General features: G+C 44.2%; 1 protein-coding gene across 12 annotated transcripts in view; it reads right to left on the bottom strand.

Moving 5' to 3' along the window:
* Nucleotides 1–27,136, bottom strand: part of LOC127581677 (tyrosine-protein kinase Fyn-like) — a 261,877-nt gene that overhangs the window by 12,185 nt on the left and 222,556 nt on the right. For 10 of the 12 annotated variants that reach the window (XM_052036287.1, XM_052036284.1, XM_052036286.1 and 7 more), the window contains 6 exons: nt 23,626–23,724; nt 23,261–23,364; nt 19,784–19,933; nt 13,951–14,115; nt 10,658–10,837; nt 2,587–2,663 (listed from right to left, as the gene is read on the bottom strand). In XM_052036287.1, the coding sequence (XP_051892247.1) occupies nt 2,587–2,663; nt 10,658–10,837; nt 13,951–14,115; nt 19,784–19,933; nt 23,261–23,364; nt 23,626–23,724 (775 nt within the window). Of the gene's footprint in view, nt 1–2,586; nt 2,664–10,657; nt 10,838–12,343; nt 12,500–13,950; nt 14,116–19,783; nt 19,934–23,260; nt 23,365–23,625; nt 23,725–27,136 lie in introns of all 12 variants that reach the window. The other 2 variants (XM_052036292.1, XM_052036282.1) reach the window with 2 other exon arrangements.

The raw sequence follows: 27,136 nt of genomic DNA, 5'->3' as shown, positions 1-27,136 counted from the left end.
TGATGGCAGCTGGTATATTATTCCACAAAAATTATGAACATTCAAAATGAGAAGCAAGAAACAGTGAGGCAAGGTCATTTCTCATTGTACCAACTGATGAGGGAATCACTGGCTCTTCCATTCAAAATGACTTCTCCTGCTAACTCTCAGGGTGAGGGTGTGGGGGGGAGGTGAAATGAGGGAGGGGAAGAAATGGAATGGCAAAAATAGAAGGGAAAAAACTGAGCAATTTTCAAGGAAAACTGATTATTTCTTCCACTAACAAGGTCTGTAGTACAAAATAAAAATGCTAAGGTGTCTAAGAAATTTAAAAAGGTAAATCTAAATGAGTTGTATCTAAATGCACAAAGCATCCAGAAGAAGTTGGATTAGTTAGCAATGTGAATGATACAGGGTCAGTGCAAACAGGGAGCAGTGGCTGAGGGTGACCGGGGCTGGAAGATGAACACCCAGGGGTATTCAGTATGTAGCAAGGACAGGCTAAAGGGAAAGGAGATCAGGGGGCATTGTTAGTGAAGGATGGAGTCAGTGCAACAGTGAAAAAGGATAATTCAGAAAGTAAAGATGATATAGAGTCATACAGCACAGAAACAGGCTGTTTGGCCTAGCAAGTCTATGCTGACCATCAGTACCTATCTACAGTAATCCCATTTACCAGCACTTAGCCTTCTATGCTCATGTGGAATCAGTCTGGGTGGAGCTAAGAAGCACCAAGGGGAATTCCTAAAGGACAAAGTCCTGGAGTGTTAACAGAATGGTAAGTTGGTAAATTGGTTTATTATTGTCACCTGTACCGAGGTACAGTGAAAACTTTCTTTTTGCGAGCGATCCATACAGATCATTTTGTTACATCAGTATGTCAAGGTAGTACAGGGGAAAAAACATTAATAGAACGCAGAATAAAGTGTTACAGTTACAGAGAAAGTGCAGTGCAGGCAGACAGTAAGGTGCAAGGCCATGATGAGGTAGATTGTGAAGTTAAGAGTCCACCTTATCGTACAAGGGGACCATTCAGTAGTCTTATAACAGTGGGATAGAAGCTGTCCTTGAGCCTGGTGGGACGTGCTTTCAGGCTTTTGTATCTTCTGCCCGATGGGAGGGGGGAGAAGAGAGAATGTCTGGGGTGGGAGCTTTTCTGAGGAAGCGAGAAGTGTAGACAGAGTCCATAGAGGGGAGGCTGGTTTCCGTGACATGCTGAGCTGTGTTCACAACTCTCTGCAGTTTCTTGCGGTCTTGGGAAGAGCAGTTGCCGTACCAAGCTGCAATGCAAGCTGTGAATGGCTTTTTGTATGTGGAACAACCAAATGAACAACAGGTTAATCAAGAATGGATACTGTGCAACCGGAAAGGGTTAATTAAGAACCTCGTTGTTTGGGAACCTTTGGGGAAGAGTGACCATAACAAGATAAAATTCTTTACGATGGAAAGTGAAGTCGTTCAATCCAAAATTAGGGTCCTAAATCTAAACAAAAGAAATCATAAAGATAGGAGAAGTGAGTTGGCTTTGAGAGATTGAGGAGCTTCATTAAAAGGCATGACATTGGATGGGCAATGACGGAGATTTAAGGAGCAAATGCAAAAACTACAACAGTTATATATTCCGCCTGGTGTAAACGGAAACGTGACCCAACCACGGCGAACAAAAGTAGTTAAGTGCAATTTTAGATCCAAGGAATCATCACCTGGGATTGCCAGACCAAGTAACAAATCTGGGGATTAGGAACGGTTTAGGTTGTAGCAAAAGGAAGACAAAGAAATTGACTAAGATGCCAAAAATAAAGTAGAAGAGTAAACTTGCAGGGAACATAAAAACAATAAAGCTTCTACAATTAGTGAAGTCAAGTGTGGGTTCCCCTACATTCACAAGCTGGGAAATTCATAATGGGGAATGGGGAAATGGCAGGGTATTTCAGTAATACTTTGATGCTGAGATTGGATTGGACAAAGTCAGCATGAAATCCTTAAAAGGAAATTGTGTTTCTTAGTGGAATCTTTTGAGGATGTACATGGCATAAAAATAGATAAAGGAGAACCAGTGGATGTAACGTACTTGGATTTTCAGAAGGGTTTTGATAAAGTCCCACAAAATTTCAGTGTGTAAAATTGAAGTGGGGATAATGTATTGGCAGGGATTGAAAATTTGTCGACAGGCAGGAACCAGAGAGAAGCAATAAATAGGCCTTTGTTGGGAAGGAGGGGAGTTACTCATGGATTGTCACAGGGCCACAAGGAGTACTTGGGCTTTAGCTATTCACAATATACATCAATGACTTGCACAAAGGAATCAAATGCAATATTTCAAAGTTTGCTGGTGACACAAAACTGGGTGGGATTATGAATTATCAGGAGGATTCAAAATGACTTCAATAGATTGAGTGAGTGGGCAAACACATGACAGATGCAGCAGGATGTGGATAATCGTGAAGATCGGATCAGGCACTGAAAACTCCAACAGCCCACGACATCTGCTTGGATGGATCATCACACCCAGTAGAGCCTGCTTCTGAATACACGTGTATCTGGTCCCATTGCAATGAAACACAATCATGCGAGGGAAATTACCGATAGAAAAGTTGTTTCCAGTACCTGTGCTGCCATGTCAACCAGCTGCGGCAGCTTTAATATCCTTCCATCACCGTCTTTTAAGAAATCAAGCAAACTTCCTGAAAGGAAAATAAGATAACTTATCAATAACATCAACTTACAGAATCTGAGGACATGAATCAGGATTTCAATCTCTTCCTCCAATACCTAGCCACTGAGTATTTTCAAGCTGGGATGAATTGAACTTTGGACACTAAGTGCCTGAAAGAATGTATGGTCCAGGTGGGGAAGTGGTCAAGGTATTGGATTGTCCTGAGCACATTGATTAGTGGAGCAGGCCTGGGAGACAGAATGGCCTCCTCTTGCTCCTTTGTTCCTTTATTACTTTCCCTCTCTGATCTTTTATTCACCAATTCTTTTACAAGTTTTGAGTTTTACCATCACCAAGTGCTTTAGCATCAGGAGTTTGTAACGCACCCTTCATCTAATGGCACCCAGAACATACCAGTTCCAAAGACAAGTACAGAAATGTTCTGTATTTTAATTCCATGCTAAATATCTTAGGTAAATAGATAGAGTAGTCTTTTGGCATAGGTAGACAGCCAGTATCTTTCTCCCAGGGTCAAAATGTCAAGTACTAGAGGGCATGCATTTAAGGTGAAAGGGGGTAAGTTTAAGGGAGAGGTGCGGGGCATGTTTTGTTTTACACAGAGATTGGTGGGTGCCTGGAATGTGCTGCCAGGGGTGGTGGTGGAGGCAGATATGATAGAGGCATTTAAGAGGCTCTTAGATAGGTACATGAACATGCAGAAATTGGAGCGATATGGATCATGTGCAAGCAGAAGGGATTAGGTGTCATTAGCTTAAGTAGTTTGGCACAACATTGTGGGCTGAAGGGCCTGTTCCTGTGCTGTATGTTCTATGCACCATAAATTGAACAGCTCCTCAGGAACCTCTTCCCTATTAGGGCAGAAGTGAAAACTCTGAAAAACTTAGACCTCTTGAGTTAACTCAGTGACTTCTGGATCTGAGAATTGAATGGTGCCAGTTCGGGTACATTGAACTGTCGGTGCAGAGTGGACCAGTGAGTACTCTGTCTGTGGGCCTGCCCCCAGAATCCAGTAGCACAAGGGTCCAAGGGGTCACGCACCAATGAACAGGCCTTTTTCCAAGATTGTGTACAGTGGTAGGGTGGTGGAGATATTGAGGGAGTCCTGGCCATGGAGGAAGAAGGGATATTAGGCAGATTGTTAATTAGAGTGATGTTGGTTGAAGGTGTGGGGGTGGTAAGCAAAGGGATTGGGGGGTGGGTTTGCGGGAGGGCAGGACAAGTATGTTACTTAAGGGGAGTTCCCATCACTGTATCCAATGCACTTGGACAAGTCTCCCTTTAAGTACCATTGACGTAGCTGTATGATTGTGGACAGAAGCACTGATGTCCAGGCATGTGGTACAGCTTTAATCATCACTGTGCACGTCCAGGGTCCCACATCATTAGAGGTCAGACACAGAAGGGGGTCAGAAACAAACTCACAAACCTGACAGGTGACAGGAAAACCACGATTTTCCTTGCATTTGATTCTTCATTGAAATTTTCCCCGGCACCAGATGTAAACCTGAGGTAGCCCTCTCCACCACTGGGTTCCCAGCTCCTGTTTATTTTGCGGAATTATATCTTTTTCGAGGGCATGTTATACACACTCAGTACTTGCACCAGTCAGCAGTTCTGGAGAAGTAGTTAGTGCTTGTGAGAACAATTCTACATTTGGTCAGCTTGTAAATTATTCATGGCACTTTGCAATAGATGAAAGCTGAGGATTTTCCCCTTGCAATATCTTAAAAAGAAAACAGTGCCGTAAAAGGACACAGGTCCTCACAGAACATGAAACATTATATTGGGTATGAACCAGACTTTTTTTTCTCTTTACAAGACGAACAGAGTATTTGTTTTGAGAAGAATGACCTTCGCTTCCAACACTTTTAGTGGTGGAGATTATAGGGCACACTTAGAGATAAATGTCATTTACTGTGGTAAACATACTCTGTTCCTGCTGATGGGATACACAAGTTGGTCTCCATTGCCTTTCTGTTTGATCCTCCATGGTTACTGCTTTTATTGCTTTGATTGACATTTTAGTAAGCTTAATACGTGGTTTGCTCTGAACCTTACACAGCCCTTGTTTAGTCTCTGAATAGAGACACAGCACCCAGCCACTGCTCTTCACTCACTTTCAGAGATTCCTGCACTCCAACAGACATAGTGCTAATTTTCACTCTGCATCAACAGGCTTGCTCTGCAAACAATCTTTAAATTACATGGAATTATAGAATTGTCACTGCACAGGAGAAGGTCGTTTATCCTAGATTTATCCAGTTAATCCCATTCCCTGGTTTTACTTCCCAATCCTGCGACATATTTTCACCTGAGATAGTTATACAAAAGGGACTGCGGAATGTGGAATCCGGAGCAAGAAGTGAACTGCAGGAGGATCTCAGCGGATGGTCAACATTTCGGGCTGAGGCCCTGCATCAGGACTGAGAGTGCTCAAGGGAAATAGCCAGTACAGAGGTGAGAGGGAGGGGTGAGGCAGGAGCTGGCCGGCGATAGGTGGAACCAGGAGATGATGGGCAGATGGAGCCATTTGGGGGACAGGGGCTAGTGGGTGATACAGAAAGACAGATCAGGAGAGAGGCAAAAAAGGGGATAGAGCCAGGTGGGGGCAAGAGAGGCTGGAGGTAGAGTCAAAGATGATAAGTGGAGACATTAGGGGCTGCAGATGCTGGAATCTGATGTGATAAATTCCTGACTGACAGTCATTGTGGGACTTGCTTGCAGGTAGTGAATTCAAGATTGTAAATACTCACTGCAAAGGGAGAAATTTTCTAATATTACCTTGGTTTTTTTTACTAATAATCTTCAATCTGAGTCCTGTGCCTCTTGACCCTTTTGTCAATGGCACCAATTTCTCTTTATCACTTTATTTGAATCCCTCACAATTCTGACAGTTGAGTGGGATCCTTCTGTGTTGGAAATTTCCACAATTTCTTTGACCGTTTCTAACAAACCTTCCACCTCTGGAAACTGTTTGCATCCTCTCCTCAATGTGCCTTAGCAAGTGTAAATTGCTAATACACTTGGGAACACCTGCGATCGCAGGGCTAATGCCTTTGGACCTCACTCTCCACCTCCCGTATCTCTGAACGGCTCTCCATCACCCCATCTCTCTGCTTCCTGTTTTGCAGCCAGCTGTTTACTCAGCCTGCCACTGGTTCCACACACTCAATAACTCATCATGTAATGGTCTTTGCAAAAATTTTGCAAATCTACGTTTATTTAATTCATTTGCCAGCTCTTCAGAGTACTTAATGAGGTTGGTTAAGTAAGACTTTCCATTTTGAAACCTGTACAAACAATTCGATTTTAACATTTTTTGTTCCAAGAAAATTTTCTATTTGCCCCTTCAGTAGGAATTTTATTCCATACTGATCAGCACCACTGTAAACTGACTGGTCTGTGATTCATTGAACAAGTCCTTTCTTCTGTAATGTAATATCCACATCTAGGTATTACATTCGCTGTACATCTCGCCTCTGGTGCTAGACGGTTTACTAATGAAATATTAAATTACTATAATGGTGCTTCTGTTGCATCTTCCTTACAATCTTCAAAACGTATGGATGTAATCCATCCAGACTAGGGGTCTTCTACACTTTAGCTTTGATTAGTTTACTTAATATTTCTCTTTATTTTAAGTGTGGTTAAATTATTTTTAATCTCATCTTTTGATAACATGTCCTGTTCGATGACAGGACCACTGTAATGATTTAAAATTTCTTCCATTTCAATGCTGTTTCTAGTGATTTTAACCCAATCATCCGTCAGACAATCATAGAAAATTTGCAGCATGTAAGGAGGCCATTCAGCTCACCATGTCTGTGTCAGTCTGATCCCACCTTCTAGCATTGGGCCTGTAGCTCTAAAGGTCACAATCCCTCATGCACATATCCAGGTTTATTTTAGAGGTCCTCTTTCTAATAATGGGTTAATATTGCAAAAAGATGCGTATAAAGGCATTGTAGACACAAGAGATTGCAGATGCTGGAATCTGAAGCAACAATCTGCTGGAGAAACAGCTCAGCAGGTCGAGCAGAATCTGGGAGGAAAGGGATTGTTGATATTTTGGGATGAAACCCTATATCCGTTTTCCAGCAGAGTGTTGCTCTAAAGGCACTGTTGCTTAATGTGAAGAGTGTTAGCAAAAAGGCTGATTAATTAACACTGCAATTAGATGTAAACAGTTATGACACTGTTGTTACCACAGAGAGGCGGCTGTAGGGCACTGAACAAATGGGGGTTTTCAATATTTGGGAGGGACAAGCAAAAGGGAAGGGAGGTAGGACAGTATTGTTCGTGAAGAAGGAAATCAATGCAATGGTGGGATGGACATTGGCTCAGAAAATCGAGGGGTGGAATCTGACTGGGTGGAGCTAAGAAAGACCACGAGGCAGAAATTGCTGGTGGGCGTTTTCTATAGGTCCCCAAAGTGTACTGGTGATGTAGGGGATGAAATTCAACAGAAAGGGGTACAACAGTAATCATGGTGTCCTTAATCTACATATAGATAGAGTTCTAGAGCAATACAGCATGGATACAGGCCCTTCGGCCCAACCAGTCCATGCTGACCATGGTGCACACCCAGCTAATCCCAATTTCCTGCGTTCGGCCCTTATCCCTCTAAGTCCTGCCCCTCCATGTACCTATCCAAGTGCTTCTTAAATGACACTGTTGTACCTGCCTCACCCACTTCCTCTGGCAGCTCGTTCCATATACTCACCACCCTCTGTGTGGAAAAAATTGCCCCTTTTAAATCTTTCCCCTCTCACCCTAAACCTATGACTCAAAAAATTCTGCAGATGCTGGAATCTGGAGCAATACACAAAACGTGGTGGAGGAACTCAGCAGGTCCCACAGTCCTGATGAAGGGTCTTGGCCCGAAACGTCGACTGTTTATTTCCCTCCATAGACGCTGCCTGACCTGCTGAGTTCCTCCAGCATTTTGTGTATTGCATCCTAAACCTATGCCGCCTAGTTGTGGACTCCCCTACCCTGGGGAAAAGACTGTACCGTCCACCTTATCTATGCCTCTCATAATTTTAAGCACTTCTATAAAGTCGCCCCTCATTCTCCTATGTTCCACGGAATAAAGACCAACCTCTCTCTATAACTCAGGCCCTCAAATCCTGGCAACATCCTTGTAAAAGAAAGATCACTACGAAGAGAAATTGGAGGAATTTGTAAAAATGCATTCCTCACAATTCTGATACCACTGAAAAATGCTCCTTAGTTGTCAGCCTGGTTTCCTTACCCCTGAGTCAATAAGCAGAGGTAACAATCCATAGGGTTCCTTACTGGATTTTCACAGATTGGGAAACTTCACTAAACAGTTTGATGTGCAATGGATAATGTTTTAAAAATGTATTCAAGAATTCAACCAAGATTGGTCAAACCAAATCAGCAATAAATCTGTAGAGGAGAACATAGAACATAGAACATTACAGCACAATGTTGTGCAGACATTTTATCTATCTGCTCTAAGATCTATCTAACCCTTCCCTCACACATAACCCTCCATTTTTCTTTCATTCATGTGGCTATCTAAGAGTCTCTTAAATGTCCCTAATGTATCCGCTCCCACAACCTCTGCCGGCAGTGCGTTCCACGCACCCACCACTCTCTGTGTAAAAAAACTTACCCCTGACATCCCCCTTATATCTTCCTCCAATCACCTTAAAATTATGCCCCCTCGTGTTAGCCATTGTCACCCTGGGAAAAAGTCTCTGAAAACCCCAGAGTGTGTATATGATGGTTTTTAGACCAATAAGTTCAGGAACCGACCACAGGAAGGTTAGCCCAGGCTGACTGCTGTGCAATGAGAAAGGAATATTTAATCATCTTGTTATGCAATGTCTTTGAGGGAAGAGCGACCATACGCAATAGAATTCCTCATTCAGAAGAAGAGTAAAGCAGTGGAATCAGAAACAAGGGCTCTGAACCTTAACAAAGGAAACTCCGCGGGTCTGAGGCATGAATTGACTTTGACAGATTGGGCAACTTTACAAAATGATTTGATGTGCAACGGATAATGTTTTAAGAATGTTTTCAAGAATTAAACGACCTGTCTAGTACAAAAATAAGTCAGGAAAGAAGGCTCAACCATGGGTTATGAAGGAAGTTAAAGAGTGCTTTATATCCAAAGAGGCATATAAAATTGTTAGACAAAACAGCAGACTTGAGGATTGGAATCAGCTTAAAATTCAACAAAAGGGGACAAAAAGACGGATTAAGAGGGTCAACGTACAGCATGAAAGTAAACTTGCAGAGAACATAAAAACTGACAACAGCAAAAGGTTAGTGAAAACAAATGTAGATACCATGCAGTCAGAAACAGAGGGAATTACAATTGGGAACAAATAAGTAAATGGCAGAACAATTAAAGACAAACTCTGGTTCTATCTTCACAAAGGAGGACACAAATAATCTCCCTGAAATTTTAGGAAAACAAGAGTCCAGAGACAGGGTGGAACTGAAAGAAGTCAGTGTTAGTAAAGAAATGGTGCTGGGGGAATTAATGCTGAGAATTCCCAGAGTATGGTAGGATGTGGCCCTGGAAATAGTGGATCTGTCGGGGGTCATCTTCTAAAATTCTTTGCACCCTGGATTAGTTGCTACAGATTGAAAATCTGTAAACTGTAAACTGAAGTTGTAAACTGACTATTTAAAAACGGTGGAAGGGAAGCCCAGAGCAGCTGGTCTAACGTCAGCGGTGGAGAAACTGCCAGAAGCAGCGATAAAAGGTGTAATAACCAAGCACTTGGAAACCATTTGGGGGATTAGTCAAAGTCAACAAGGGTTGCAGAAAGGAAATCATTCTCAACAAACCTACAGGAGTTTTTTGACGATGTAACTGGTAAATAGATAAGCAGATGTGGTCTATTTGAATTTTCATAAGTCTTTTGATAATGATCCACATAAGAAACTCGTGTGCAAAATTAAAGCACCTGGGACTGGGGGTAACACACTGGCATGGACTGAGAATTTGGTTGACCAGCAGGAACAAACAGGGAGTAGGCGATGGCTCATGGTGTGCCTCAGTCATCAGAGACAGGACCCGACTATTCATCAAGTTAGTGATTGCTAAGAGGGAATTAAATAAGGTTTCTTTATTAGTCACATGTACATCCAAACACACAGTGAAATGCATCTTTTGTGTACAGTGTTCTGGGGGCAGCCCGCAAGTGTCACCACGCTTCTGGCGCCAACATAGCACGCCCGCAACTTCCTGACCCGTACGTCTTTGGAATGTGGGAGGAATCCGGAGCACCCGGAGGAAACCCACGCAGACACGGGGAGAACGTACAAACTCCTGACAGACAGAGGCCGGAATTGAACCCAGGTCGCTGGCGCTGTAATAGCGTTACACTAACAGCTACACCACCGTGCCTGCCTCTTACGACATACTACAACACAGAAGATGGTCAGTCAGCATGGCATTGTGGCACAGCAATTAATGCTGCTGTCTCACAGCTCCAGAGACCCAGGTTCTTGACCTTGGGTGCAGTGTGTGTGGAATTTGGATGTTCTCCCTGTGACTGCAAGTCTCCCCCAGGTGCTCTGGAGCAAGAGGTGCTGGTTGGAAGGTTAATTGGCTTCTGTAAATTGCCTGGTGTATGTGGTTGGTAGAAGAATCAGGGTGGAGTTGAGGGGTCTGCAAGCGAGAAAACTGCTGGGAAATAACTGGGGGGATGGGACTGATGGGATTGCCCTGAGACTGAGCTGGGATTGACTCGATGCACTGAATAGCCTCATACCACATCTTGAGAAATATTGAGAAATAAGTGTAACAGCTTCTAGACAACACAAAGCAGCAGTGGGGGCTGGGGTGAGGTGCAGAGGACAGAAAATGAGCTATGAGAAGATACCCAACTTGCTTCATCACACGAGGAAGCCAATTCACGCTGAATGCAAGACCAATATTAACCAGTCACCCCAGCCAATGACAAACGTCGGGTGACATGAATGATAGAGAGACATTTGGCACGTTTGAATGTTTACCTTGCGTCATGAACTCTGTGACGATGTAAATGGGCTCCTCCGAGACCACGGCGTACAGCTGAACCAACTTGTCGTGTCGCAGTCTCTTCATTATCTGGGCCTCCTCAAGGAACGCCTCGGGCGACATGGTGCCTGGCTTCAGAGTCTTCACTGCGACCTTAGTGGTGCCGTTCCACGTCCCTAAACCCATCCCAGACACAGAGACCAAACAGAGCCAAATTATTCACAAGAACCTGTCAGTGTTGGGTGGAACGTGTGGTGATGGCGGGGTATGAGAACAAAGTGAAGCGATGATGTGCCATGCTTCTGTAAAGTCTTAACCCTCTCCTATTGATTTACGGTCTTAACGAATTAAGGCCCTGAATTTACATCATAAGGTACCTGGGTCAATGCCTCCTGTCCAATGATGGAAAATGAATCACATTAAAATACTAGTCGGAGGAGGTGGGCAAGATGTGACCAATCCCCTGAGCCGGCTGATGAGACCTCCCAAGCACAGGCAGCCCCCCTCCCCAAACCACTTCCCCCCCCCACTCTCTGGTTCTTAGGTGAGCCACAGTGTAGAGGGCTGGGGCAGGGGGTGACTCCAGGCAAGGAAGTCTAAACTTTCCTTATGTGGGGGCAGGGAGGTGGGTTAATTACAGAGGAAAACAAACTGCACACATTTGGGCTTTCCTGAGCCCAGCTCTTTACTGATTTCTTCCGCAGTCTTTGTCAAAAGAAATATTGGGAAAGTGATTCATTGGTCTCCGAAGCATCTCTCTGAAACATCCCTGAGCAAATTGCTAATCCATATTTTGTGTTGGAAATCAAAGAGTTGCTGGTTCTTGACTCCAACCAACTAAAACTCAGGCAAGCTGCAAACTAGTTTAATCTTGCCAAATCACTCACATTAGACCAAAAGGGGGCTGCACCTTAGAGAGTCTTAAAGTAATACAGCACGGAAACAGGCCCTTCAGCACAACAAGTCCATGTCAACCAGGATGCCCATCTAAGCTTGTCCCATTTGCCTCCATTTGGCCCATATCCCGCTAAACCTTTCCTATCCATGTACCTGTCCAACTATCTCTTAAATGTTGTTATTACACCTTTCTCAGCCACTTTATGAATAACAAATTACGTTACATTCTCGATATCTACCTCTGGTTATCAACCATATTACACCTGGAATCAAAAATATTCTTTTCTTTAGGAAACATTACATTTTTATGCACAATGCATAGAATCTAAATAAGGGTCACAGAATGTTATTATCTCAGAGATCCTCAATACTAATATTAGGCAGTCATTATGATACTTCCTTGTGATTTTGCAGGTTGACAGTTTGATTAAGTTGCTATTGAGTTTATACTCCTGTTTCTGGCTGAAATTTGAACTCAGAGACCCTGTATAAAGGTAGTGTGATTTGTTACTAATCCAAGAACTGGCCTCAGAGCTACATGAGGAGCATGTATATCTATATACAATTATACTAAATAGGAGAGGATTAATCCAGTTGTGAATGAAGTGATGGGAAAGCAAACATTGAACTTTTAACAGGTTAATATATACTGATGGCTTGTCAGCACATTGCTCATGATCTCTAAACTCAATGACCAACTCCTGCTTGGCTCCAGACTTGTAACTCCTACGTCTTCCATGATCTTTATTTAAAGAAAATATCAGGAAAATGATTCATCACCTTACCCATAAACACATCTCCAAAACATCCCTGACCAAGTTTTTTGTCCAGGCTTAGGGATTGTCGATTTATCTCCCATGCATCTTTACCCAGTCCCAGAGTTTGCGGTGTTTCACCCGGACAAACCTTGGTTAATACTTGGCACAAACCATCAGTATGATCTGCAGGGAATGGATGCAATGGAGGTATAATGTAAACACGTTCACATGCATTGGTGTCCATAGGACTTGCAACTACTGCAGACGCTGTTGGTATCTTTTGCTTAACACATTATTCTCAGTTTGCTGGCTCCAGAGAAATTGTGAGCCGGTTTGGAAGCATAAGTAAATTTAGGTCTTAAAAAGGCGAAAATTGAGTGAAGATCTGTCCTTGTTAAACATTGTACCTGGCACTAGATTAACTGAAAGGGGAACTGCAATCACTTTTTAAATTCAACTTTGGGATGTGGACATTATCAGCAAGACCAGCATTTATTGCTCATCCCTAACTGCCCTCAAAAGCTGCCTTCTTGAACCGCTGCTGTCCTTCAGGTGAAGTACGCCAACAGAGCTGTTGTGGAGAGAGCTCCAGGATTTAGACCCAGTGATGATGAAGGAACGGTGATATATCTCCAAGCTTGGGTGATGTGCAACTTGAAGGGGAACCTACAGGTGGTGGTTTCCCAAGTACCCGCAGTCCTCGTTCTTCTTGGTGGTAGAGGTCATGTCTTTGGGAGGCGAGTCAAAGAAGTCAAGGCAGATAACTACAGTGCAATGTATTGTCTGCTGGAGGATCTCAGCAGGTCGAGCAGCATCTTCAGGGGAAAGGAATTGTCAATGTTTTGGGTCAAAACCCTGCATCAGGGTGTCGGCAATTCCCTTCCCCCCCACAGATGCCGCTTGACCCGCTGAGTTCCTCCAGCAGATTGTTTGTTGCTCCAGATTCCAGTTTCTGCGGTCTCCTGGTTCTCCAAGTGCACTGCATTTTGTAGATGACACACACATTAGCAAATACCTCTTCATTTGTCTCTGAAGCAACATGAAGAATCACTATGAGTGTAATAAATTGGGAATTTGTTGGAGATTTACAAAGTAGGGAAAGGTTTGGGAAGGGAAATCATGAAAGTTAGTGTCTTCTAGTGGGGGAAATCTCAGATTTATTTTCTACAGAGATCTTGGAATGAAGATAGCAACTGTTTTCAAAATGGAAAATATGGCACTGTCTGGAATAAGAACTGGATAAGTATACAAAAGGGAGAAATATAAAAGGAATTAGTAAAATGGACGGGGGAATGTGATTAGTGTATATAATTCCAAACTAATTGATCGCATCACCACAGATAATTGGCTGTATCTCCCCTCCCCTGCTGCTCTGTACTGTAATTTGTATTAATCCATCTGGGGCCAAATTAACTCTGAGGTTCCAACCGTCCAAATTCACAATTCCATCCAATTTCAGAGAATAATGTGCTTCTTGCACAAGGGAACCACCAGCTTCCTGAGACAAGATCAAGGCTCTGTTTTCCAATATAAAATGTGACAGGAGCGTTGGTGGGGCAATTAGCCATCAGCGTTTCACTTGTCACTACAGCTGCTGCAAGTCCACCTTTGCCTTGATGTGGCTTGATTCCTACCCATCCACACTTCCCCAAACTGCCCATTGCCCAGTTTCTTGATCAGCTGCAAGGACTCCCGAGGAATTTCCCAGACGTCTTTGGTTTTGACCGACAGGTCTGCCAGTTTTGGCATCCCTTTATGACAGGGCACCACCAAGCGACAGCACAGACCCGCAGCTCGTTCTGCAGCAAGGACACACCAGAGGCAGAGGAGAGAAGCAAGAGAGCAGACAAAGAGTTAATCATAAGAGAGCAGTAATCAACACTAAACACATGCACAATTACATCCGTTTAACCAAAGCAGGAAATGCAATGCAAGACTCTCGAGAATCCAATGTTCTGACATTTTTAGTCAGTGACTTCTCAGATGAATTAATCATGCTTCTCCACAAAATATCTACTTATTTCAGAGCACGGATTACCAGAGGAGCGATACAGTACATCCCTGCATTACAGAGGGGATGCATTCATAGAACACTGACTGTATCACGATTTTCTATAATGCAAACCATTGACAAAATTTGTTTCTTTGGCATTTTGTGTTCATTTGGTCATTTTTTTCTCACATAAATTCCTTACTAGTGAATTTTTAATCCATATCTCAAATGTTTCGGTGGTGATTCGTGAATTCTGTTACCCAAACTGCCATAACTGTACTTGATCAGGATAAATTTAGGCAGTGGTGTAAAGGTGCAGGGGTGAACTTCTCACTGGCTGGTTTGAGGAGGCCAGAACAGGGGATCAGAAGGGCAGTTTATCCATGTAAAGTTATTACATGGGCTGTATAAATAATTATATTTTGCAGTAAGTTTGAATGAAGAATATTTCCATTAAATATTCTTGCCGACACCTTTGATTGCCATCACTTCCCCTCTTCAGTGAGGGAAGTGGTAGTGGGAGCTGTCAAACCCAGTGCAATGAGGTGAATTTATCACTGAGCCTCAGAAGTAAAAGTCACACGGACGGTTGTCCATCTGCGAACAGGTTCCAGAAACACTGAAGCACATTGTTTATGTTCTATAGTGAAACTGCAAAACAGTCTCTAAATATAGAACAGAGAACAGTACAGCACAGGAACAGGCCCTCCAGCCCACCATGTCTGTGCCAACCATGATGCCAAATTAAACTAATCCCACCAGCCTGCACATAGTCTATACCCCTCCATTCCCTGCCTGTTCATGTGCCTATCTCAATGCCTCTTAAACTTTGCTATTGTAGCTGCCTCCACTACCACCCCTGGCAGCCCGTTCCTGGCACCCACCACTCTCTGTGTAAAAAAACTTGCCCTGCACATCCCCTTTAAACTTCCCCCCTCTCACCTTAAAGCTGCGCTCTCTGGTATTAGACATTTCCACCCTAGGAGAAAGATTCTGACCGTCTACCCTATCGATGCCTCTTATAATTTTATAAACCTTCCTGCATCCCGTCCTGTCCCCTCGTCTTATTCTCTCTTCTCAGATTTCCAAAACGGCCCTGTTGGTGAATCAATTGGCCGCTCTAAATTGCCCCGAGTGTGTAAGTGAGGGGTAGAACCTGGAGTTTAGTTGATAGGAATGTGGAGAGAATAAAAAACAGGTTAGGGTAGAATTAGAGTGAAAATGGGTGCTTGATGGTCGGTGTGGACTTGATGGGCCAAATGGCCTGTATCCATGCTGCATCTCTCTGTGTACTTATAAAACGTCATTGACCTGAAATTTTAACTCTTGTTTCTCCCACCACAGATGCTGCCTGACCTGATGAATATTTCTAGCACTCTCTATCCATCCCAACCTAAGAGGCTAGATAGAAGGCTGGCTACCTCCAATTGCCAGTGAATGGGAGGAAACGATTTTAGTCGGGGTAGTGGGCACAGGAGTGTGATCTGCATTCATTAATCTACTGGAATATTTCCTGGGTAGTTTTGGAGGGATGGGCATGGAGTTATTCCTAATATTTAGTTTTCCTAGTTCAGAAGAGGTTCACCAGGACGCCGCCTGGATTACAGAGTATTCAGTATAAGGAGAGGTTGGACAAACTTGGGCTGTTCTCTCTGGAGCAGCGGAGGCTGAGGGGAGACCTGATAGAGGTTTATAATATTATGAGAGGCAGAGATAGAGTAGACAGTCAGAATCTTCTTCCCAATGTAGAAATGTTGAATACTAGTGGGCATAGCTTTAAGGTGAGAGGAGGAAAGTTTAAAGGGGATGTGTGGGGCAGGTTTTTTTTACAGAGAGTAGTGGGTGCCTGGAAAGTGCTGGGACCGGTGGTAATGGAAACAGATATGATTGTGGCGTTCAAGAGGCTTTTAGACAGACACATGAATATGCAGGGATGGAGGGGTATGGATCATGTGCAGGCAGAAGAGATTAGTTTAATTTGGCATCATGGTTGGCACAGACATGATGGTCCAAAAGGACTGTCCCTGAGCTGTACTGTTCTATCTTCTGGCCACCAAGGCTCCTGGTCTCTGTACTTCTTCTCCTGACGCTTCCATTTACAGAGCTGGATGCAAACCAAAACTTTGCTTTCAATTCCCAGGATACGGCTTCTGAGCAGGGTCTCTCCCATCACTACCAATGTGCAATGTATGAAACATTGTGCTAACACTCTCAGGTAGAGAATTAAACTGTTGGTTAAAATTAATTTATATCACCAACGGACCAAAGGATCCATCAACGATCCAAATCATAAGCCATGAATTAGGTAGAACTACAGGATATTTGATGAAGAACTTCCAGTTCTTTATCTGGGACAATATTTCCCATCCACTTGCAAAATAAAAGGAGGGCATACAGAACAAGAACAGGGAAAGTTTGTTTTTGTTTATATTGTTGAGTAGATTACAGGCCCTTTCTATGACTGCCTGTGTCAATGTTCTGAACATTTTCATCCAGATTTGATCAAATTACAACCTTGTTGAGTCCAGCAACCCAGCCCAACAACAGCAACACAGCAACAGCATCCAAGATTGCCCAGAAAGTCACAAAGGCACTAAACATAAAAACTATGATTTTTAGAAATGCTTGCAGAATGCTACAGTGTCTGAAATTCAAAATGTGGGAGCTAAATTTAACTTGTTACACATTGTTGTGCGCAGTTTTCCGATTCTGTTTAAAATATTTTTTAATCAATATAAATGTCAGGAGTCATAAGCATCCATTGAAAGTAGTAACTAAAAGATCATTAGATCATGTTTGATTTGAGAAAGACATGATATCTTTCAGCTTCTTTTCACCTTATGTTCATGGTGACAATATCCAGGTCAGCATATCTTTCTACTGCATGGCTTAAATAATTGGGCACTGGGAAAAACACTGTACCATTCTACGGAGCAAAAATCTCAATACATACAACAACTAATAAAGCAAACACATGTTGTAGAGTGGAAGGTTTCATCAGTTTGGAAATAAACCGCAGAGCAGTAATCTTTGAATTCATTATAATATTTGAGAATCATGTCAGTGCATCTCCTGTAAATATGCATAAAGTAAAATTGGACTTAAGCACAAGTTTTAATTCATGCCAGTCAAGAAATGGTTGCTTCCCATAAAGGTGCAATCATACAACTGTGTTCATTGGAGGATTCAATAAATAATTCAACGGAAGTTGTAATTGATAGAAAACAGTTTGCAAAGAAAGATGTGACAATGCCCTTCCACCTGTTGAAGGTACATTAAAGATCCTTTCCTGGTCACTCACCAACGACATATCACATTGTTATGTGGATGAAGCAGCTCTGGTTCTCTGGTTCGTCTTCCACCTATAGTTGGGATGCTTGGGACTAGAGTTTGGCCACCCTACCAAAGAGTGACAGGACCCGTGTTGGGTTTGGGTTGGGCATATATTTTGATAAAATATCTTTATTTGCTTTGGGTCAGGCTCAGTACTTCATCCAGGTCAGGATTATATGCTTGGTATTATCGCACATGTTCTCAGTTCTTGATCAATACTTGGTTTTTGATCCTCAAGTAGGTCTACACCACACCTGAGCTTGTTATATTTATGGCAATGGTTGTGTTGGGGATGGAACTAATTACAAGTCCTCAGGCTCAGCTCAAGTTTGCATTGGCTGCTGTGGGGATGAGTTTGAGGCTTTAACTTTATATTCAATTTATATGAATAAAAAGCAAGTGGGTGTTATTCATTCACAGTAGGAAGTCCAAAATAAAAGTCGTGTGAGAGATACATCACCTGCTTACTCTCTCAACCTGGGAAGCAAGAATCTTAAAAAGTACAACATTTAACAGTAACTAACATTAGTACATGTTATTTTTAATATATTCATTGATGGGATGTGAGGGACATTGTCAGAAGGTTTCCCCTTGATGCCCATTGACCAGTTTTACCAGGGAAACTTGATGCTACAAAGATACAAGAGACTTCAAGTTTAACAGCACACTTGGTCAAATGCTGCCTTGATGTCAAGGGCAGTCACTCTCACCTCCCCTCTCGAATTCAGCTCTCTGGTCCACGTTTGGACCAGGACTAGGATGAGGACTGCAGCTCAGTGGTCCTGGAGAAACTCAGCTGGGTATCAGTGAGCAGACTGTTGGTGAGTAAGTGCCACTTGATAAGATAACACCTTCTGTCACTTTTCTGTCAGTTGAGAGTTGAGTGATTGGGCACGAATTAGCCTGATTGGATTTGCTCTGGTTTTGGTGGGCACATTTCCACATTGGTGGGTAGAATGCAAGTATTGAACCTGTTGCACTTTTGTAAGCCAATCACAAGGTCATCTTGACGCTCAAAAGCTATAAGGTACACTCAGGATGTTTAGATCTGTTGATAATGTAGTTTAGATTTTATGTAGTAGTCAAATTAATGCTCAGACAACATTGGCATGTAAAGAAAGAATGTATTGAAGGATTGCTTAATTGTTTCAGACCTTTTCTAAATAACTTGCATTCCATCATCTTAAGTAAAAATGTCAACTTAAATGTCAAAAATCTCGTTATATATTAACAACACTATTAATTCCCATTTTAAAAAATCATATTGCAGAATAACTGGGCCAACTGGAAATGCATTGAATGAAACTCAAAATATGCAATGAAAGCATCCGGACCAGAGTGGATTCAACATGTTGGATCTACAAGGTACCTTTTCCTGGTCTTTGAACACCTTAATGCAGAGAATAATCAGGTGTGGATTGAAGAATATCCATTGGAGGGTATGTCTGTGTTTCCTTCCTTTATCAAATTTTATAGATATTAACTTAGCCAGGGTCTGTCCCAGGGCTTCCTTATTTGATTGCCATTTGCCAAATTGATGCAGGTGTGGACCAGGGAGAGTGAGCTCTGATCTCAGATTAACAGTCAAGGACACTCTGTGTTCTTAATAGCTCAGTAAGGTAAGCACTGCCTATTTAGAACTGTGTATATTCAAAATCATTGAAGCAGGAAATTGACAGCCAAAAATTCCTGCCACAGCAAACACTTAAGACACTATTACGAATACTCAATGACAATATAAACATCAACTCTACACACTTGGGCAGTTTATTGGGGTCAATTTGATGAAATGTTCTCAATTTAACTGCAATCCCATTAAACACACTCCTGAATTTTTTAACAACACTGATTCAGAGTAGCAACTCTTACAAAAACATACCCAACACATGAATAAACATCAATATCAAAGAGCAGGAAAAGGATTGTTCAACGTGCTTTCTCCTACAAAATCAAATTTATTTAAAATTTTATGCTCAATCAATAATTGAGAGTTGCTCTGCCTTTTGAACAAACAAGGACTTTGCCAGCCTGTTGCATTGAATCATGTGGCTTGTTTATAATTCATTATTTGATCCTTCTAGTTCCTGCAGGTATCTGTGCTAAGATGCTTTGCCACAATCTCAGTCATGTGTTGAACATACCTGTGTAATGATGAACCAGCTGTTGCACTGTCTCGAACTGGGCTCGAGTCGTGATATAATACCCACCGTTATCCAGCTTACGGATCTTATAATGTTTCACGTGGTCTCCTTTTACCTCATCCCAATCCCGGATGGACAAGGAATAGGCACCTAGGACAGAAAGACCTTCTGTCACTGAAATACTTCAAGACATGGAAACTATTTCCCATCCCACTGTCCTGTCAGGTTACACATCATCTTTGCTTTCCTCACAGCAGTGCTGGTCCACTAAAGCCGATCAGCGGCGTAACAGAAGGATGTGCTGCACTAATGATTTCAGTCTGGGGCTGACAAAAGAATTCCCAAAATCAGCCGCCTAATACATGCTTTCACATTCCTCTCCCTCGATGTTTCCTGTGCCTTGTTAGATCAGGGATATCTGTTCTCCTGTACGCTTCAACAACCCTGTGAGTAGCTGTGAGCACACCTGGGGATTGCAGAGGAGACAAGAAGCCACGTGATGTTCTCCATTTTAGGGAGCAACAACGTGTGTATTTAATGCTCCTTCTCCCTTCTTTATTTTGGGCGGTCCCCTGGGGTCGAGGATCACCTGCTTTCACTCTGGTTCTATGAGCAGAAGCTGCCTGGCTGTGAATTCAAGTGTAATGTGGACCCTGCACACCAGCCATCACATAGGCTTGACAGAGTGAGGCCATGGTCCAGTGGCAAGAGGGTCCCGGATAAGTGGACTCGGGGATCTGCTGCACAAACATTGGACACGAACGCATGCGTGCGCGGAGCACACACACACAATGTGCGCGCACACACACACACACACACACACACACGCACACACACACATGCACACACAGACACACACACACAGACACACACACACACACGTACACACACACGCGCACACACACAGACACACACACACGTGCACACACACACAGACAGACACACACACGTGCACACACACACGCACACACACGCGCACACACACACAGACACACACACAAACGTGCACATGCACACACACACAGACAGACACACACACACGTGCACACACACATGCACACACACATGCGCGCGCACACACACACACACACACAGACACACACACACAGACACACACACAGACACACACACACGCGCACACACACACACACAATGTAGTCCACACCCTCTCCCTGGCCTCACTCCCCAGCCCCGAGCCGTTCCTGGCCTGGCCCCTCTCCCTCAGCCTTTCTCTTTATGTTGCCCTTTCCCCCTTCCTCACTCCCTCCTTCCCAGCTTCCTCCCCCTCCACTCACCCGTTTCCCTCTCTCTGCTCATTCCCCGCCTCCCCACACTGCCCAAAGGCTGCAGCCTGCACATTGGCACCAGGGTGTATTCCCTCCTGCAGACAGCTCATGAAATTCAGTCCAAACTGCAAGAGCTTACAACAACTGTCCAGCAAGACAGGCAAATTCTGGCCTGGAACCAACATAACGCTGCGAGTTCAAATGGCAAAGGGTCAAGAGAGTGGGGCTTCCTTCCTAAACTCCCTTTGTTTAGAACCCAGAACAGTACAGTACAGGAACAGGCCCTTCGGCCCACCACGTCTGTGCTGACCATCCAAATCCCATCTAACTAACCCCAGCTGCCTGCACATGGCCCCTATCCCTCCATCCCCTGCCTGTTTGCGTGCTGCCTAAATGCCTCTTAAATGCTGCTATTGTATCAGCCTCCACCACCTCCCCGGCAGAGTGTTCCAGGCACCCACCACTCTCTGTGTTAAAACTTGCCTTGCAAATCTTCTTTAAACTTTTCACCTTCAACCTATGCCCTCTCGTATTTGACATTTCCATCCTGGGAGGAATACCCTGTCTACCCTGTCTGTGCCTCGCATAATTTTATATACTTCTGTCAGGTCTCCCCTCAGCCTCCGCCGCTCCAGAGGAAACACTCAAGTTTGTCCAACCTCTTGTTATAGCTCATGCTCTCTAATCCAGGCAACATCCTGGTGAACCTCTCCAAAGCCTCCACATCCTTCCTGTAATGGCCAGAACTGCACACAATAGTCCAAATGCAGCCTAACTAAAGGTTTATACAGGTGCAACGTGGTTTCCCAACTGTTATACCCAATGCCTCCACCAATGAAGGCAGGTGTGACATATGCATTCTTTACCAGCCCATCCATATGTGGCCTTTTCACCCATGACTTTGATTACCAAATTAGTCGCAACTATGATGAATTCCGGACAGTTTCAACAACTTGCCTTTATATTGTGCCTCTAACAAAGGAAACTGTCCTAAGAATGTTTTATGCGACTTGGGAACAGGATGTAAAGATTCTGAATTCATTTGATGCATGTGTGTTGGACTGGTCCCAGGTGCGAAGGGTTAACCGGCCCCCCCACTCAGCCTACTGTGGGTTCAATACAAGAAAAAGGAAGCTGAGAAGATCAGAATGTAGGGTGAATGGAGTGTCTCGGCTGCACTGCTCGAGTCCAACTGTCCAACCTGTCAGACCTGAACCCCAAACCCTTGGGCTCTGCATTGAATCAGGAGGAACAGAGTTTTGCCTCTTTGTTGTTAAGCCAGGACATGATGTCCCCTCCTGGACACACTAATCTGGACTGTCCCTCCTGAGTGCTTGGGTTAGACCCCATCAACATGAATGTGGGGCTCCTGCCAACTTGCTCAAAGTGACCTCTGGCTGCTCGAATACAACCAAGTTCTCCAGTGTGGCCACAGAAGGCAGGAGGACTCAACACCTCAGGACATCCCAAACCACTCTACTATCAGTGAACTGCGCTTGAAACATTGCTGTGATATAGGAAATGTGGTAGCTAATTTGTGCACAGAAAGATTCCATAAATATGTGATAGTGACCAGAAAAATTGGTTGAGGGTTAAATATTTGCCAGGGTGCTGGGGGGTAGGGGCAGGTGGGGAGGAATGACTCTGCTATTTTAAGATCTCTTAACTATTATAATTGTTTACAAACACTCAGGAGGTGGATGGTAACCTCTTTCCAATTGTGCAGCACTCCCTCAGTACTACCCCTCCCACAGTGTGACACTCCCTCAGTAATCCCCTCCCACAGGGTGACCCTCCCCCAGTACCATCCCTCACATAGTGTGATCCTCCCTCAGTACTGCCCCTCCCACAATGTGACCCTCCCTCAGTACTACCCCTCCCGCAGTGCGGCACTCCCTCAGTATTGCCCCACCCACAGTGTGACGTCCCTCAGCACTGCACCTCCCACAGTGTGACCTCCCTCAGCACTGCACCTCCCTCAGTACTACCCCTACGACAGTACAGTATTGCCTCAGGTCTACAGGACAACAAGCAGAAGGCTGCTGTCCCCAAACCTTGGATTGGGCTGAAGGGTCTGCTCTGTCCAATCAGATGCCTGCACTTTAACTGTCCTCCCTCAATCCCGTTTTCCAGTGAAGTACAGAAATATTTATTTGCGCTCACGAGTCAAGCTGACAAGCGATGGTCTCACCTTTGGTTGTCTCACTCTCCCGGATCAGGAATGTACCCCTTGGGTTACCAGGACACAGAAGCATCCGCTCTGCATCTTTGCGACCCATCTTGCCAAAGTACCATCTGCAGATGGAAAATAAACAGAAACAAATGACATAAAATACTCCTAATGCCAGGGGCACTAAGAATGTATTGACTTGCAAGCTTTTTAATGGGAAGTGTATGATTGCCCTTCCAAGTTATAGTGTGGTCATATCTGATCTCAGCGTTTGATCAGAACCCAAAGTACAAGTGTCCATGCAAACCAGAGGCTAAAGTTGTAAACATTTAATGCCATCTGGCGTGGTCATTCTCTAGATGTCAGAAGACGGTGTAGTGACATACTCCTCTGCCTGGATGGAGTCCACAGGAGCCACGTAGTTGCTGGGAATATATCCAGTCCTTCCTGTAGTCAATGATCGAGCCTCCCACCAGTCTCCTTCCCTGAAAGTAATCAGTGTTGGATATAAGTCAACTTATTCACATTTGTTTTAAACTCAAACCTTGTAAGAGCTCATGGAGTCATACAGCACGGAAACAGGCCCTTTGGCCCAACTCGTCCGTGCCGACCAAGGTGCCCCATCCAAGCTAGTCCCCTTTGCCAGCATTTGGCCCGTAACCTCCTAAACCTTTCCAATCCATGTACCTGACCAACTGTGTTTTTAAATGCTGTTAATGTACCTGCCTCTCACTCCCTTTGGTAGCTCATTCCAATATGGACCATCTTCTGTGTGAAGAAGTTGCCCCTCAGGTTCCTATTAAATCTCTCCCCTCTCACCTTAAACCCATGCCCTCTAGTTCTTGATTCCCCAACCCTGGGGAAAAGACTGAGTGCCTTCACCCTATCAGGGTTCCTTGTGAACCCTTTAGAGAGGAGATCACCCCACAGGGAGGGGGCGATGCAAACAGTTCCGGTTTCCTCCCACATCCCAAACACATCTGGGTCAGTCAGATATCTGCCCACTGTAAATTGTTCCTGGTGTGAGGGTGAGTGGGAGGATCTGGCAGGAGTTGATGGGAATGTGGAGGACATCCAATGAGATTAGTGTGGGATTGGTTCATGGTTAGTGTGTAGGGCCTGTTTCTGTGCTGTGTGCCTCTATAATAGCTTAAAGGGAAGCTGGACAGAGTCATAGATAAATTGGTAAATTGGTTTATTATTGTAGTACAGTGAAAAACTTTTTTTTTGCATGCCGTCGATACAGATCATTTCATCACATCGGTGCATTGAGGTAGTACAAAGGAAAACAATAACAGGATGCAGAGTAAAGTGTCACAGTTACAGAGAAAGTGCAGTGCAGGCAGACAATAAGGTGCAAGGCCATAATGAGGTAGATTGTGAAGTCAAGAGTACATCTTATCGTACTAGAGAACTGTTCAATAGTCTTATAACAGTGGGGTAGAAGCTGTCCTTGAGCCTGGTGGTACGTGCTTTCAGGCTTTTGTATCTTCTGCCCAATGGGAGGGGGGAGAAGAGAGAACGTCCAGGGTTGGGGGGAGAGGGTCTTTGATTATGCCGGCTGCTTCACCGAGGGAGAGAGAAGTGTGGACAGAGTCCATGGAGGGGAGGCTGGTTTCTGTATTAGAGCCATACAGCACGGAAACAGGCCCTTCAGCCCAACTCGTCCATGCTGACCAGGATGCCCATTTCAGCTGGTCCCATTTGCTGAGGTTTGTCCCATATCCCTTAACCCCTTCCTATCCATGTACCTGTCCAAATGTCTTGTAAATGCTGTCGATAAACAAAGGAAGGAGAGACGGAGGGAATGGAAGAACATGGTGACAGGTGGAGGATGAAGAGGGTGGGAGGTGGCTGGTGGGACAGAAGGAGGAACAGACAGTACGACCGTCACCTGAAGTCTGACTGTTTCAAACACCGAGTTCCCTCTGACAACTCCACACGGGGCAGAGCTCACGACCAACGAGGGGAGCAGAGAAACAGAAGCGACAACAACTTCTCTCGAGTAAAGCAGGGTAATTTCTCCAGCCAAATACATCAAGAGGAGGACGGTGATGTGTAAACTATGTTCATAAGATAATTAGTCACTTATAGCAAAGTGGTTACTAAGTTTGATTGACAGGGCAATGACCCAATCGTCAGTGTTCGGACCGGGAAGAGCTTTATTACTTAATGCAGGCAGTGATGCTGCGGTTTCCGATTAATGTTCTCCCAGACTCATCTCATCTTTCTTGTTCCCTTCCCTATCTCTCCTCCCTGCACTAACTCAGGCTCTCCTGCCTGCCCACCCATCGCACACTTTCCCATTTGTCCTCCCCTCCCCTCCCTCTCCGATATCTTCTCAGTCTGATGATACGTCTTTGACGGAGACATAAACCCCATTTTCCCCTCCACAGGTATTGACTGATTTTTTAAATTAATTTACAGGATGTGGCGTTTATTGCCACTCCCTTGCTAACCTTGAGAAGGTGTTGGTGAAGCACAATGTTCAGTGCTGGGGGGAGTGGTAACACTTCAGTAAAACTGTGTGTTTTCTTGGGCTATTTCAAGTTCAAGTTTATTGCCATAGGCACACATCCCTAGGGTATAAATGCCATGAAAATTAGCTGTTTGCAGCAGCAGGACCAACATAAGTTAACATAAACTCAAAGTAACATAAATTATGGGCTGGCACAGTAGTGTAGCGGTTAGCGTAACGCTTTACAGCACCAGCGACCCGGGTTCAATTCCAGCCGCTGTCTGTCAGGAGTTTGTACGTTCTCCCCGTGTCTGCGTGGGTTTCCTCCGGGTGCTCCGGTTTCCTCCCACATTCCAAAGACGTATGGGTTAGGAAGTTGCGGGTGTGCTATGTTGGCGCCGGAAGCGTGGTGACACTTGCGGGCTGCCCCCAGAACGCTCTACGCAAAAGATGCATTTCACTGTGTGTTTCAATGTACATGGGACTAATAAAGATATCTTATCTTATTCCTTTTTTTGTACTATTTATTTACTTTGTAATTTATAGTAATTTTATGTCTTTGCACTGTACTGCTGCCGTAGAACAACAAATTTTACGTCATATAAGTGATAATAGTGACAATAAATCTGATACTGAACCAGACACACAGGGCAGAGATCTCATCTCTCTGGTGCTTGATGTCAAGTGCAAAACTGTGGCAGGTCTTAACTCTGGGTCTGAAGCACCTTTGCAGCTTTAATTCCTGGAAGGTCCATCAACAGATTCCTCTGCTGAACCTGGGGCGAGCTGCCGTGGTGCCTGCTCCCAGTACCGCCTGTGTTAGACATGTGGAGTGACGTTACACACACCCCTTCATGTGATCAGGTGCAGCCTTGTATCAATTACTTATTGGTTACTGTGTGAAGTCATTTTAGCCAAAGATCTAAACCTGCTTGGAGTTTTATTTATTTTAAATGTTGAAGAGAAGCTCCGGATATAGAAACGAATAATGCTGTAAATACTCCACTGGGAATGTGAGGGCAAAGATCGAGCACACTCAGGGACAGCTGCTTCCCACACCGACACTGCTGCACACACTGGACCATCACTGCCACCTGATGTTAACACCACGAATTACACCAGGTATTGGTACCAATCTCTGGTGATTTGGGATGGAGCTGAGGACCTTGTCTCTGTGCATTGAGAACACACAACGGTCCCGTGGAGGCAGCAGGAGGAGAAAACCACCTCTCAAACTGCCCTGAGAACCACCACCTCTGCCAACTGGTTCTGTGGTCTCATCAGTCACATCACAACCCACAGAAGTGGAATGGGAGCAAGTTATCCTTGATTCCAAGGGACGTCTAAGAAGACTGATGGAGCATCACTGAGTGCAGGGAACAGAAAAGAACAAGATGACCTGTTCCTTAGCGATGTTGAGTGAGATGTAACCACTATCC

This window comes from Pristis pectinata, chromosome 22 (assembly GCF_009764475.1).
Source record: "Pristis pectinata isolate sPriPec2 chromosome 22, sPriPec2.1.pri, whole genome shotgun sequence".
Taxonomy (NCBI): domain Eukaryota; kingdom Metazoa; phylum Chordata; class Chondrichthyes; order Rhinopristiformes; family Pristidae; genus Pristis; species Pristis pectinata.
Note: the sequence above shows the minus strand (reverse complement) of the source record. Positions and strands in the feature narration are given on the sequence as shown.